Below are 14,755 nucleotides of genomic sequence, written 5' to 3'. Positions count from 1 at the left end.
TCCCTCCAAAATTGTGTCCTTGGGGGGGGGGGGGGGGTGGAACTGTGCAAGTAGATTGAGATGTAAAAATCCATATCAAGGTTTAATCTTGTTGTTTGTTTGTTTGTTTGTTTTTCTTTCAGGGAGTACAGGCCGCGAGAGAACGTAACCTTTCTGGAAAACGGAACGAAGGTCTCCGCCTTGAATCCCAAGTCTTTCGTATTTCTTCCGGAGATGTCAGCTGGGGACCCCGAGACTGACCGCCTGACAACGGTCAACATCCCAGCTGTGGTAAGGGGCGTCAGTGCGGCGGGGAACGAGGGAAGCCCAGCAGCATTTGTGCTTGACCTCTGAGGGGCGATCGGCTTCGCGCCCTGCGCTCAGCGGGATCCCTCCACATTGCTCCTGTTTCACCTTGATATATTCTACGTTCTGTACAGGATACGAACGTTTTCATTTAAAGTCGCGCACTGCACACGACAAGAGTTAATGCTGTTTCAGCTGGGGAGGTAACAGCAGGTTACAACCCCTTCATTCACTCTCAAGTCAAGTTGTGTACTTTCCAGCGGTACACGCCGTCACGGCAGTCACGGCTTCCTTGTTCCCAGTGTGCATCTTTAAGTTCATGAAAATACAATTAGGTTGCCACTGTAAGTCTGAAAAGGGCTATTTGCAAAGAAAAAATGGTACTAGGCATTTGTTATGCTAATCGCATGCTAAAACTCATTTGTCATAGCCCGGGAATGTTTATGCAAAACTGCTTTTCATGTAAAGGAACCAAAGATGCATTGCATTGTGTGCTCAAACCTTAAATAAGCTGTAGGTTCTATGGATGTAATCAGCAGGTAAGAACTGGCTCCGACTTCTGTATCCTCTTAGCTCGCTCTTGTTCAAAGACTAAAGAAAAACGCTTCACTTTTTACCATTGGAATAAGAGGTGCCAGAGTGTGAAGTCCAGTGAGGTGTGTCTGGAGTGCTCCAACACCCAGCCAGTGCAGCCTGTGGGTTTGTGAAAAAGGAGTGCTGCTAGCAGATTACATGCTTTGCAAAACTGCAATAAGCATTCAGACTTGAGGGCCTAGTGCTCAGCTGCTGCAGGGTAATATGCACCTATTCCCAAGGCCAGGGGTGGCCAAGACGCACTTTGTGGGTTTGAACTGTTGACATCAAACCCACCTGCAGCCTAGATTGAGCCCTGAGTATCTAAAATTTTTTTCTGACATCCAAAGCCCGTTCTGCATAATTCCTGCTTTCAAGACGTCAAAATGCCTTGAAACCCATCATTGACAAGTTGTTAAAAAAAAAGGCAGCCGGAGAATCGCTGGTCCGAAGGATAGACGGGCCAGGCATGTGGAGATCATCGGTGTTTCTTCATTTCTTATTAATTATTGTTGCAAAACATTTGGAGTGTCTCCCGTCCTTGGTCCTGTAGCTGCAAAGCGAGACCCAGCTCACTGTTGGACACTGAGGAAGTGAACCCATTTAGTGTTTAAAAAAACTGGCGGTGTTGTGAAATAGATGCAGTCTGGCTCAGAGCTTGGTTGTTCAAAGGCTGAGAGCCAAAGCACATTTGGAAAACTAACAAAGTGTTCTTTAATCTGTTAATGTTTTTTTTCCAGTTTCTAGTTTCATGCAGGTTATACTTTAGTGTTCTTAACCGTAAAGTATGTGCATACTCTTTGTAGACAAATAGTGCTAATGTTGCACTGTTGAACAGCAGTAGTAGTGTGTTCTCCCATTGCTTTGATATCGACGGCCGGTCTTCAGGCCGTAGTTCTGAATTTAAAATCTAATAAACCACAGATCTGAATGGTACAGAATCTTCCCTGATTTTCACAGTGTATCTTTTTTGGAAGGCCCTTTTCATTTTTAAGCTTTTGTCCTACGGTATGGAATAAGTCCTGATGTTTAAATTTGAACACACCAGACAATAGAGAGGCCAGAAAAAATCGTTTCATCCTTTGTAACTACGGGGCGTTTTACTAATTGATCGCTATTAATTAGTTAGTGCCTTATTTGTCTTTTTCCTCTGTTGGAGATGAATACACTGCTGGCCTCAAGCTGATCATGACTATAACTTCACACCTCTCTGGAAAGTGTGGTTTTCTGGGCAGGTTACGGTTATAGAAAAACATTCTCACTTCAGCATCCTGCTCTAAAGCTTGGTTTGAACAGCTGCAGGTACAGTTTGTCAGCAGCCGGATCCAGAAGCCCAGGATAACCTTGGCGCTGTCCTGCTTTCTTTTCTCCTGCACTCCAGGCCGTGATGGATGTTGTGAAGTCCAGCTTCCTCCTGAGCTCCATGGTGTCCTTGTGGATGGCCTCCATAGGCGTGGAGATGTTCATGACTCGCACAGTGAACGAAATACTGTGGGGCTTCAAAGACCCTCTTCTTTCGCGACTCAAACCCTTTAAGCCTGAGGTAGAAGAATACTTTGGGCTCATGTACAAGGTACGGCTGGTATTTGCAATCGTCTGTATTCAACAAAGGCACATTAAAAGCAGTTTCTGTATCTTTTTTTTTCAAATTTGTGATTTTGTCTGTCTTATTAATCGTTTGGTGATCTTAAGCGGGTCTTTCTGTTGTAGTTTTCAGTCTTTTAACATTTACACGGCTGAAAATGTTAGGTGGAGTAAGGTGAAGCAGGCAGTAGCATAAAAGAGACAAATACAGTAACGAAGTGTTGACATACTCCATACAGCAGGATGAGGAGTATGGATTTTTTTCATTGTTGATATATAGATTTGCTTATTTTAAGTCTTAATGATGATGGCTTCTAAATAACAAAAGAATAAAAAATGATTACCCATCATGATCTTGTTTCATGGCCTTTGGTCAGGAGGACACAGAAAGGGGACAGAAGATGGGAGCTGGTTGCTTTCTAATTGAAGGCAGAGCTTCCTTTCTCTCGTGCCCCAGTACAATATAAATGCCTTTCCTCAATAACCAGTGCGTTGTTCAAAGGTTGCTTTAATTTTCAGAACGGCCCTCGTTGGCATTTTCTACGAAAGCCGGAAGCGCTATGCGCCATTGCTACTGTTCCTTAAAACGTGTTCTGAAAGGGTTTTAATTAAGAATAGTCTCCTCTTTATTGTAGCTAGGGTGGTGCTAGTCATACGTGTCCATTTTTAAAGCAGTGTAATAACTGTTAAGGCTTTTCATGAAACCATTAGATTACTGGACTTGGTAAAGCTGTAAAAGTGAGCAAGAGTCTGGTGAGCCTGAACTAGTTCATAGTCCACTGAATGTTCATTTTTTCCCCCCCCGTTAGAAAAACGGTACCAGTGAAGGAGAGTTTGTTTTCCACACTGGAGAAGAAGACTACAGAGATTATGGGAAAATTGCTACGTGGAACGGTCAAAGGTAATGACATATTCAGTGTAATATACAGCGTAATATTCATTTATAGCATGTGACCGCACTAGACAGTAGGAACACTAAGCCAGACTGTTCAGCTGCAAAGAACAAATTGGTGCAGGGTCAGCAGTCAAGAGACTTACTCTTTTGCACCAGAAGAGTTGAAACGGATAAGGACTAATAGCTGTTTAAGTGCTCTATCGGTGACAGCTTTTTTTTAAATGGGGGAGATTTGCAAGGCAAATGTCCCTGCAGGCTGTACAGGGTTTATATTCTGATTTGGTTCAGAATGTATGGATTGAAATACACGAGTCAAGTGGCCAATTAACAATCTTCCATGTGGTTCTACTAAAGCAAGCGAAAATAATAGTTATTTACACGTGCTACACTCGTAACGAGATTTGGAGAGTGGCAAGGATGGTGATGCTGCTCGGAACATTAGAACAGCAATACATGAGTCTTAGAACCACTCTCATTTGTTTGGTATTTCCTCTCTGTACACATCTTCTTGTCCCAGATGTATGGACAGAGACTTACATTTTCTTTACTTCACAGACGAGGCTGTTGATTCTGTTCTTTAGCAGTTTGTTGCTGGAAAGAATGACGTTTCTGTGTATCTAGGCTGGGATCACAAATCTGTCAGTGCTTGGACTATGATTTCAGAGGAGAAGAGGCCATTTTGTTTGTCAGGCCCGTTTTGTGGGTTAGTTTCTCCAGTGATCCAGGGATCCCACCCAGGTGTTTCTTCAAAAAAGCCGGGGTGTCAGTTTCTTCGTCATGGTGGGGTCGCTTGTTCCGTTTTCCCATAACCCTCCTGGTTTTCATTTTAAAAGCAGTCCCATGTCGTTTTGAGATTTGCCCGTATTACTTTACCTGGACCTGTTGGTGTGTGTTTGATGCTTGAATTAATAAAGAGAGGAGAGGTAATTCATCAGCTTAGTTAGCCCTTTTAGACACGCTGTGTACTGTATTAAACTTGACTTTTTCAGATCCCTTTTTTCTGAACTACACTGTGTTCTTTTAGAACCCTTTAAACTACAGTAAGAGTAGGATCTGTACGTTTTTGCTGTGCTTTGCACAAACAAGGGATCCTATTGTGTAAAGGAGTGGAGACTGTGATGAATAAGCATTCATTTTTCTTGCAAAACATATCTGAAACCTTCCCTTCTCTCCTGTAGGACCCAGCCTGCTTTATGGCTTTGCATCTCATATTTTTATGTTCTTAAGTACAGTTTACCGGATGCTCAATTAAATTTTATTTGATAAAAAAACATACAATATATCCATGCTCACTGTGGGTTAAGTAAAATTTACACTTTCTTAGGCTTAACTTTCTTTAGGCTTTTTTTGAAAAAAAGATGCAGCCTAAATTGTTTTGAAGATCTCTTGGCAGATAAGAGTTCATTTCACAAAGTTGTTGATTGAAGACCTGGAAATTTAAATTCCTGACTTCTTGGTGTGTATTCTAGCAGTTGGTGGTCAGTTTTTAAACCGTTACGTACGCTGTTTAGGGTCAGACAACATTGCCTGTAAAAATGCTTTGATCTGATACAGTTTGCTTCTTCACGATCAGTATCAGCAATGCCCATTCTTGTGGTTTACTTGTACAACCTTGCAGCTGTTACACTTGAATTGTAATGAGCTGGGAGATGTTGGATACACCAGCACCCAATTCTGCAATTTCCAAAAGCACGCCTTGGTCAAGATGAGGCCTCAGAACCACCAGAATCCCTCCCTATGTGCCTCTTTAGAAAACAAATGTGTAGAAAGATGTCTTGCAGCAGAAGCCAGTAAATCTGCAGTTTGATCAAGGGTGCCGTTGAGATTTATTCGGATTGTGTGGTTGGATCCTCCTCCCTCCAGTGTGGCAGTGCGTTCAGATCTCTGTTTGACATCTGATGTAACCATTGTCTTAACACACTCGGACATTTAGCTTTTCATTTAAAAAAACAACCCCCACATACTGTATAAAACTGTCTTGGTGCCTATAGCCAGATTCTGAAGTGCAGATGGGATGTTCCCTGGCTGTGGCGCGTGGCCAGAAGAAGAGGCTCTTCCACGTGGTGCTGTGACCAGTAACCGGAGATTTGTGCACTTTGGACACCAAAGAGCTTTTGCAGCACATTTTCTTTCCTCTCGAGCTGCAGCTAAAAAGAGGAAATTGTTCAGGTTTTTTTTTCCATGATGGCCTTGATTTTGACTACCGTCTAGCTGTCTTTTTTTCCTGTTTAAAAAGATGATTATAGGAAATTCTCTTTAAGACCTACAGTATAAAGCTTATTTTTAAAGTTTTTGCACGTCTGTGCTGCTGCATACGGTACTATTAAGTTATGGATCTTGCATGGCATTCTTAACTTTCTCTTACCACATGGAAATGTCTTGTAGTAGAAAAAAGGAATATTCGAAAGAGAGGGTTGTTTTTACAGAGTGCTGATCCCATATAGAGATTTTGTTAAATGACTGGATTTGCGACATGAGCAAATGTTGGCCCACCATCTCCTGCCATAAATGCTAAAGTTTTTGAAAGAATATTGTTTTGGTGTCGTATTCTCTCTAGCCTCTGTTAAAACTGAATTTGAATTGAAAAGGTCCTGAGTAGAAAGTATTGAATCCCTTGCAGGTGTTCCAGACTCTGTGGAAGTAAAGGTCCCTCCTCACTTAGTTACACTGCGTTTTACCTCTTGAAGAAGTCTTCTCCAGCGTTGTGGAAATGTTGCCCGACTTCTGTTAGCCGGCAGAAAGTCATGGAACACCGCTTTTGTGCTCTAAACTAAATACTTCAGTATCGCCGGGCTAAATTAAAGCCAGTAACGGTTTGCTTTTTTTATGTGCTGTGTGTTTCAGTGCTACTGTGGTATACACTTGAGTCTGATTCCCCGTCCATCCCATCATCCTTCATTTGACCTCTTTTCCAGCGGCTTGGTGGGTGGGTTAGGGCTTCACTGAAGCGGGGGCTTTGTTTGTGAGAGGTGCGGGCGTTAACCCGGTCGATGCTCTCTTCCTCAGCACAATGCAGTGGTGGTCTTCCAACCAGAGCAACATGATCAACGGCACAGATGGGGGCGCCTTCCACCCGCTGATAACGAAGAATGAATCGCTTTTCATCTTTGCGGCCGATCTGTGCAGGTATGCGTTGCTCTACCGTTGTCTTGTTTATTTTATTTATTTTTTCATTTGAGCGTAAGCCATTAGCGGATGCAGCCCCAGATCCGAACCCCACGGTTAGGAACCCACAGCTCGGCGGTGTCTGTCGCGCAGCAGTTTTTTTCTTCTGTGTCACAAAGCTGTGTGTCTCCAAGTTAGAGAGGCAAAAGGGACAGAGCCTGGGCATGCAGGGCAAGGGACACTTTAATTGAGAATCGACCTCTGCATAGGAAAATGAAGGGAAAGCTGAGTGCAGTGACTTGCCGAGGTAACAAAACTGGCTCTATCCTTCACTTCAGTTCAGACTTGCATTAAATTCGGCGTTTAATTCTGCATGATGAAGTGAAGATTATTTTGAGAAGTGATGATGGGGCACTGTGTCATTTTTTGTCGTGAAGTACCAACTATAAAACATGAACAGCCTCATTTCCCAATGTGTTGTGCTGTAGTTCTGTAGTAATCCAGCTCCGCTGCAGTGAAAACCAGTGGGTGTATGAGCCTCCAGCAGCAGAAGCTCCTGATGGGAGAGTCTAGGACTAAAATGATTACAGCGTATGATAGAATTTCACAGGCATGCTGTATGATCCCTCCGTTTCTCTCCAGGTCTATTAGAAGTAAAGTCTCTTGACAGACCTGACCTGGGCAGTGCTTTTTTTGGCTTTAAAAGACAAGTATACATCTGTATTAATATAGGAGCAGAGCTCCAACCTAAAAATAGCACCGTGTCGGAGGGAAATTTGCAATTTGCACACAGCTGTATGTGGGGAAAAAAATGGAAGTGATTTTCAGAAGCAGTTTAACCTCAGTCTCTTAATGCGCATGCTTGCTTACTGAACTGTTTCTTTGACTAACCCTTGCACTGGTTTCAGTGTGACTTTTTACCTACTGCAGTAATGACCTTGTTTTTGATTTTAGTGATGGTCCTGTTTCTATTTGGGATTTGGGCCAAATATTTGCTCTGGGCGGTGATGAATTTGATGGCCCTTTATTCTGCATGGAAAGTATTTGTTGTAGCAGTATAATATCTCTTGAATTCATCTGAGCCATGGACAGCTCTCACATGATTTTCAAATAGCCTCTTACAGTACTTTCACCTAGTTTCTCACATGGCAAATAGCTCTTTTGTGTTGCAGTAGGAAGGTAATTCTCACCGCTGTACAGTTGACCTTCCAACTAAACATTCTGAAGGGTCATTTACTTCAATTCATATGCCAAAGTATTTTGACCTTTGTATTTCCTTAGCTAATACTGCAGTTTCCATCTGTCCCTTCCATGCTGGTCCTCCAAGTGAATGGAATGTGCTGATCCCTTTGTCTGTTTCAGACTGCTGGTACATTCCACTTTAATATACTGCAGGTAAAAGGAAAGCATTTCCACAACCTTCTCTGTAAAGACATAGTTCCTGATTCCAGTTCTAGATGCCCTGAGTTCTTCTTCTGTCCTGGTTTCAGTTTTGATTCTAAAGTAAATCTTGGACTTGACTTTGTCAGTACCTTCCAGGAATTAAAATAATTGTATGACGTCTTCTCTGTTCAGAGCTAAAAAGTTTCAGTTCCTTTAGACCTTTTCAAAGGTCTCGAATTAATGTTCTTGCCCTCCTCTAATCTGTTTTTTGGTACACATGAATATATAGTGTGTGAAAATATGGGAGTATGTAATTATTATTTGCTATCCATAAAACACAAAGTAGCTGTCAAATGTGTTGAAAGCCATCAAAGAAGAAAGGGGGAAAAAACCTTGTGTACTAGGATAATAACAGATATTTGCAGAAACTGATTATTACCACACTCTTGTCAAAGGGAGTGGTAGGTATCTGCATTCCTAAATTGCACAAATTTAGCAGCTGTGAAACCACATGGGGAGATATGTACTGTAATGAGGCACTATCTCACTTACTGGAAGAGTTAGTTTTTCTCCCTGTTTTCTTTGGTGTAGTTTGGAATTACTCCCATCTGTGGTTTAGACTGAAGATAAAGTTAATTCACATTTAGTTCACTTTTCCTATAACAGCTTCATGATAAAGTTTGACAAAATGTTATATTCTGTTCCCTCCAGGTTTCTTCATACCCCTGATGAAATATGAACAAAAAACATAACCCAATGATTTAGTTTGGATTATGTGTTATGAAAAAGTCATCCTGTATTTAATAAAATAATATTTGTTCTAAATCATTAAATCCAGACAACACAAGAGTCACATTTATATATTGACTGCCCTGGACCAGTACTTTGTATTTTGTAAAGCCTCCTCTGGCAGGGATTACACTGACGAGACAAAAAATCTTGAATCTTGAATTATTTGCCATATACAACAAGTGTGTTGGAATGCTTACTCGTTCAGCAGTACCCAGTAACAGAGAGAAAAAAAAATAGGCAGAAATGAAAAACAGACATGGACAATAAATTTAGACAATAGACATTATAATACAGCCAAGACAGGACATAGTGCAAACAGTGCAGTACCTTAAAGTGCAGGTGCTAATTTGAGCTGTTTATGATGCAGACTGCTTGGAGGAAGAAACTGTTTCTGAATCTATTGGTAAGTGGTCTGATACTGCGACCTCCTACCAGAACCCAGGGGTAAAAACGGATTGTGGCCAGGATGAATTGTAGTGCGCAAAGAGGTTCTGGTACTTGTGTGGGTGATTTTTGTCCAGTCCTGGAAAAATGTCACTAGTTCCTTCATTTGGTTTCCTTTTGTGAACTGTTCTTGAGTTCTAACCATCAAGGTTCAGTTGGACTGAGGCCTGAGGTGGCCTGCCAAGAACATTTATTATGTGTGCAGTCAGACCATTTCTTTATTAGTTTAGCTGTTGATCGTTATGGATCAATATTCTCATGCTGGAATGTCAATTTTTCAGCATGGAACAAGTTGTTTGGTCTAAATGTCCTGGCATGTGTTGGCATTCATGATTTGGGGGATTTCCCCCAAATGTAATAAACCCACCACCATATTCCACAGTGGACATTGTTTCTCAATGTGAGTGGCAAATTAATGCTAACTGTAGTGCCAAAAACCTCCTTCATTATTTGACCATGAGACATGATTCCAGTTGTCTGACAAATTCAAGTCAGTCTCTAATAGACACTAATAGAGCTCTTTCCTTGCAGTCTTGAAAGCCACATTCACGTGGTACTTCGACACTTTGTACCCTGTTGATGCTGGTTTGTAATGGAGATCTTTGTCTGTTGCCTGTGGTTGATTTCTGAACCACTTGTCTCATGAAACGTGGTGACAAGATAGTCTTGCTTCCTCTTACTGGCAGGGTTGCAACAATACCAGTAGGCCTAAAGGTTTTAATAATGGACACTGTAGTGAGCAGTGGTTGATTCTTCACTTTGTGGGCCATCTACCTGCATTGTTCGGCAGTGCTTCTCTTGCATGGTGTTTTTCCCCGTTTCATTGCTAATCACAGTTCGCAAGCACTGACGGAATCAAAACCACCCTTCGGACCTAAAGAAAGGTGGAAGAGAATCATCTGGATGTATTGTTGATCTCAAGCTGTTGAGCCCTTGACTTTATGGTGAGCTTAATAAAGGATCTCCTTTGAGAAACGCGTGCATTTTTCTGATGACATTCGATTCCCCACCTGCAGGTCGATCCACGTGGACTTTGAAAAGGACGTGGAGGTCAAGGGCATACCGGCGTACCGATTCTCCCCGCCGCTGGAAGTGCTTGCAAGCCCTGAAGACAACCCCGCCAACGCTGGGTTCTGCGTGCCACCTGGAGACTGCCTGGGCACTGGTGTGCTGAAGGTCAGCGTGTGTCGGAAAGGTAGGCAGCTGCCCCTCCCCTCCTGGCTCCGCCCCACTCCCGCCCTTAGCTCTGTGGTGGGTGTGGCCATGACAGGAAGTCCCGTCTGCCCACTTCCTTTAAATAGGGGTCCAGCTGCACCTGCAAGCGAGTTGAAGTGAGAAATGTTTCTTGATGGGCCAAGGTTTTGTGTCGCACATTGCAGTACGTTTTGGGTAGTTTAATTTTCCATGCAGAATAATGCCATGATTTTTTTTTTCTGCGTGAAACTGCATCCAAATCATAATTTCAGATCATTTTCCCATGCACAGCTGCACAGCAACACATTTCTATGGATTCTCTTGTTTGTGACGTCTGAAATTGATTTATTCATGAAGGAAGTTTAATTTCCATATAGGAAATTGTTTCTAGCGGGGAAAAAAATGCCAGGTTATATAAAGACACATTAAATATTTTTATGAATTCTAACATAGACATTGGTAGGAGTGAAATAAAGCAGTCTGAAAGGCAGGCATGCAAAAAAATTGGTACAATCCTCTTAATATCAAATTGGCAAATCCTTCCAGTGCCTGATGAAATTCCCTGGATTGATTGAGAACTGTAATATAGTTTATTATAAGATCATGACCAGAATGATACATATTAATTTAATATATTTAATACATTAAGAGGTTTTACTCTTATAGCTACAATTTTGACAATTAGTCTGTAATTCTACATTGTGACATTGTGTCTGGAAAATAACATCAACATTTAAGTCTTTTTCACAGGCATCTTCAAGTTCACAGTTCATACCATACCTTCAGTTTTGTTTCTGCTACCTGCATGTAACAAGCTACTGCTCGTGTTTATATTAAACTTGGTCTGCATGGTGTTGGCCAAGTGATTCATTCTTTTTGAACTTCCTTTACAGCTACTACTGTGTTTGCTAATCTTCCTATTTTAGGATGGTAGAATTAATTTAGTTTACTGATCATGCTAGAATTTAGCTCAAAGTTGCTCATTCCTAGTCCTGGGTGGCCAGGGTGTCTTCACGTTTTGATGTTCAGCTGCAGTCATATCCAATTTCGGTTCAGTATTGATTAAATGAACAGATTCTCCCAGCTCTTCATCTGCTTATGCTTTAAAGACTGCACACTGGCATTCCAGAACCTGGTCAGAGGCTCCTGATCTAGATCATCAATACTGTATAAATTGGGAAGAATAGTGTTCCTAATACAGATTCTTGGGGTACTGTACTTAATAAATTCCCCATATTGTAGCATTCCCCCTTATTTGTTTTATCCAATAACCATATCTCAAACCAGAACCATGCATTAACTTCACTGCTTGCAATTAAAGAATTAACTTTTATGAAAAGCTTTATTGTAAGCCTTCTGGAAATCTAAAATTACTTGATTTGATGGTCACTGATTGATGGAGTTGGTATCTGACAGCAGGGTGTAACCTCGTGACAAGTGTCAAACTGTGCGTGTGGCTTGACGACTGCAAACCCACATATCCACATTAAAGTACCCCTTTTTTAAACTTACGGCACAGTGAACTTCTGCCCAGAGCACCACTGCCAAGAGGGACAGAAGGAAAGCGTTCACCTCTGTTCCACTGCCTTTTCCCAGACAGAATGTGACTCCAAATAGCAGTTGAGGAGCCCATCATGTGATATCAAGGAAGGGGAGCTGTAACAATAATGATTGTGCAATGATTTTCGTCCCTACTGTGCAATTTGTAGGAGCTGACTCACCTTCAAGAAACCATTATTCCCACTTCCCACTAGGTGAAAGGTTTTTCACTTATTGTCTTTGCTTGTTTAAGCTTGTTTAAGTGCTATATTAGTACAAGGAATTATTCATTATTATTATTATTATAGCTGTGCACATTGTCATTCCCTGGAGGAGCCCAGTTTCGTCCGTCCCATGTGAAGGGCAGCTTTGTGTATTGTGAGGAAACTACTTGAACATCCTCTTCTGGATGTTGTGGAAATATTCAGTCTTGGCAGCAGGATACATCGTGCGAGTAGCAATACCAAAAAAAACAGGAACCGAAATGCCACAAGTACCACCAGAACAAAGACCTGGACTGGATGTTCTTGTTGTAACAATTAAGGCCAAGGGTTATACAGTTAAGTGATCGTGGCATTAGTGCACAGTAGTCTAAAGGTGCTGCAGAACAATGAACCGGAAGGTACGGTGAACCTGTTTATTTAAAAAATGCGAGCATTAATCTGTGCAGTTAAACAAAACATGATACTCCTCCCGTCCTATGTACATGTCACTGAGTGAACACAGAGTACGAAATGTGAAATGCAGACACTCGCAGCTCTCGTTTGCAGGGTCACTGGAGTGGAGGGCAGGATCTGTCTTACTCTACCCTTCCTTCTTCAGACAAAGCTGGTTGAACTTTAACACGCTTTTTGTTTTTAGCCGGAGGTACGAGTGGCTCAAGTGCTCGAGATGCCCTTCCACTCTTCAGACCTAAAGCTGCGATTGTGACGATCGTGTTGAGAACAGAGGGGATACAGTTCCAGTTGTGTTGTTTTTTTGGGGGGGGGGGCAGGTTGAAATTGCACTCCAGCCTTTACAATCTCAGCTGCTGCGTTCTGATCTCTTCCTCACCGGCACTGTGTTGTGTTCTGACTTTCAAGGTGCTCCAGTCGTGGTCTCCTTTCCGCACTTCTACCAGGCCGACCAGAAGTACATCAGTGCCATCGAAGGGATGAGGCCAAACAAGGAGGATCACGAAACCTTCCTGGATATTAATCCAGTAAGAGGAGCCCGCTTCCAAATCACTTGTGTCAAACTGTTACACAACAGTTACACAACTGTTACTGTTACCCCCGCAGACAAGGGAGGAAAAACATTAGAGCATACTGGAAAGATCCGCAGAAAAATCAGAAGAGCTGTCTTTTTTAAGAAATGTTTGGTAACTTTTATCAGTCCCCCGAACCGCACTGAGATTCCTCACCCAAATGTCAAAAATTAATTTGCTAATTATTTGTGCTGTGTTTTCGAAAGCGAATGAATTCGGAAAGCCATGGGTGGCATGGTGACATTGACGATTAGCTCTTGCGGTGTCACGGCTCCTGGGTCTTGGGCATGCTTTTTGACCAGGGCTCCTTCTCCTTGGAGTTTGTTCTCCTCTGTCTGCATGGGTTTTCTGCGAGCGCCTCAGTTCTCTTCCTCCTCCCCAAGACACGCCGGCTAGGTGAATTGGTGTCCCTAAACCGTTCCTGTGTGGATGTCCTGAGATCTGAGGTCCTGTCCAGGGCGTGTTCCCGTTTTGCGCGCTCTGCCTCTGGGATAGGCTCAGGGCTGCTACAGTCTTTCTAGGAATAAGCAGCTTTGTGACGGTTGGCTGGATGTACTTTCCTGCACCATCTAGTGGACATTGTGTGAATCAGATGGTTGTGTTCAATACAGAGCTGGACAAAAATTCCTTTTTTGGAAATGTTTGGAATTTTGGAAATTGCTTTTCTCCAGCAGTGGAGTTACCTTTTTTTTTCCCCCTTTTAAAGACATTGGAAAATCTGATTAATATTGAGTAGGTTAAACTAATAAATCACAACTTATTTTTTTGAGGTATCTCTGTGGCTGAAAACACTGCAGATCACATATAAAAAACCACTGAACTTGCACTAAAGTTGCTTAAATATGCTGTTTAGCCTAGACATGGCTCGGTAGCTTCTTCCTTGCTCCCAGAACTTTTACTCCCTTAGTGTAAAAAGTGGGTCTTGTTCCTGGTTTTATATGCATTTCCACAAAGCTTTTTTTACTTGTCATCGGGGTCTTGTTTGACTGGTTCTCAATCCATCTACTGGTTTGTCTTTACAGTACATGGATTTTGAATGCTTGAATCGGGTTCCCTCTTCTCTGTCTTGGAAAAGTGTTCATATGCCGGAAACTCTAATTTTGGTCTTGTCTTCTCACTACAGACTACCGGTTTCCCTGTGCGCGCCTGCAAGAGAGCACAGATGAACATTTTGCTGAAAAAAGTCAGCGGCTTTCCGTAAGTTTCAAATTGGCTTAAAAAAAGTGAAGATCAGCTTGAACGCAGACCACTGTGCAGTAGTCAAGAATGGAAGAATGAATAATGGTATACTTGATATAACGCAGTCCATTCTGAAAAATGTTTCTTGGCCTGACAAAAATATTAGCCAGAATCTTGAGGGAGTGGAACAGGCAGAAAAGAGAGATTTGCATAAAATTGTGTCCAAACACAGCTGTCTTCTGAGCCATGGCACAGTGATGGGAACATTTGACGTGTTTTTTTACCTACTGTATCCAAAAGATGAAGACGGAGAGCAGCTACTCCTGTTAATTTCAAGTAAACATGTTTGCAGAGTAAACATTTTAATGTTGTCGTTTATTTCCCTTCAGCCAAACCAAATATCTAAATGACACCATCTTTCCAGTGATGTTTGTAAATGAGGTAAGAACTTTTCTTTTAGTAAACTACTTGCAGCTTTTGGTATTTCATTACCACATTTTCAGGACTGCGTAAAACTGAATCCCACTAGCAGAAAG

General features: G+C 42.0%; 1 protein-coding gene across 2 annotated transcripts in view; it reads left to right on the top strand.

The window, feature by feature from the left end:
- scarb2a (scavenger receptor class B, member 2a) overlaps positions 1 to 14,755 on the top strand; it is a 35,277-nt gene that overhangs the window by 14,867 nt on the left and 5,655 nt on the right. For both annotated transcript variants that reach the window (XM_088910155.1, XM_088910156.1), the window contains exons 3-10: positions 123 to 270; positions 2,240 to 2,431; positions 3,252 to 3,343; positions 6,344 to 6,463; positions 10,078 to 10,256; positions 12,877 to 12,995; positions 14,164 to 14,237; positions 14,609 to 14,660. In XM_088910155.1, coding sequence (XP_088766281.1) covers positions 123 to 270; positions 2,240 to 2,431; positions 3,252 to 3,343; positions 6,344 to 6,463; positions 10,078 to 10,256; positions 12,877 to 12,995; positions 14,164 to 14,237; positions 14,609 to 14,660 — 976 coding nt within the window. The remainder of the gene's footprint in view (positions 1 to 122; positions 271 to 2,239; positions 2,432 to 3,251; positions 3,344 to 6,343; positions 6,464 to 10,077; positions 10,257 to 12,876; positions 12,996 to 14,163; positions 14,238 to 14,608; positions 14,661 to 14,755) is intronic.

The sequence above is a fragment of the Atractosteus spatula genome, chromosome 3 (assembly GCF_055471065.1).
Source record: "Atractosteus spatula isolate fAtrSpa1 chromosome 3, fAtrSpa1.hap1, whole genome shotgun sequence".
In the NCBI taxonomy this organism is placed as follows: Eukaryota; Metazoa; Chordata; class Actinopteri; order Semionotiformes; family Lepisosteidae; genus Atractosteus; species Atractosteus spatula.
Note: the sequence above shows the minus strand (reverse complement) of the source record. Positions and strands in the feature narration are given on the sequence as shown.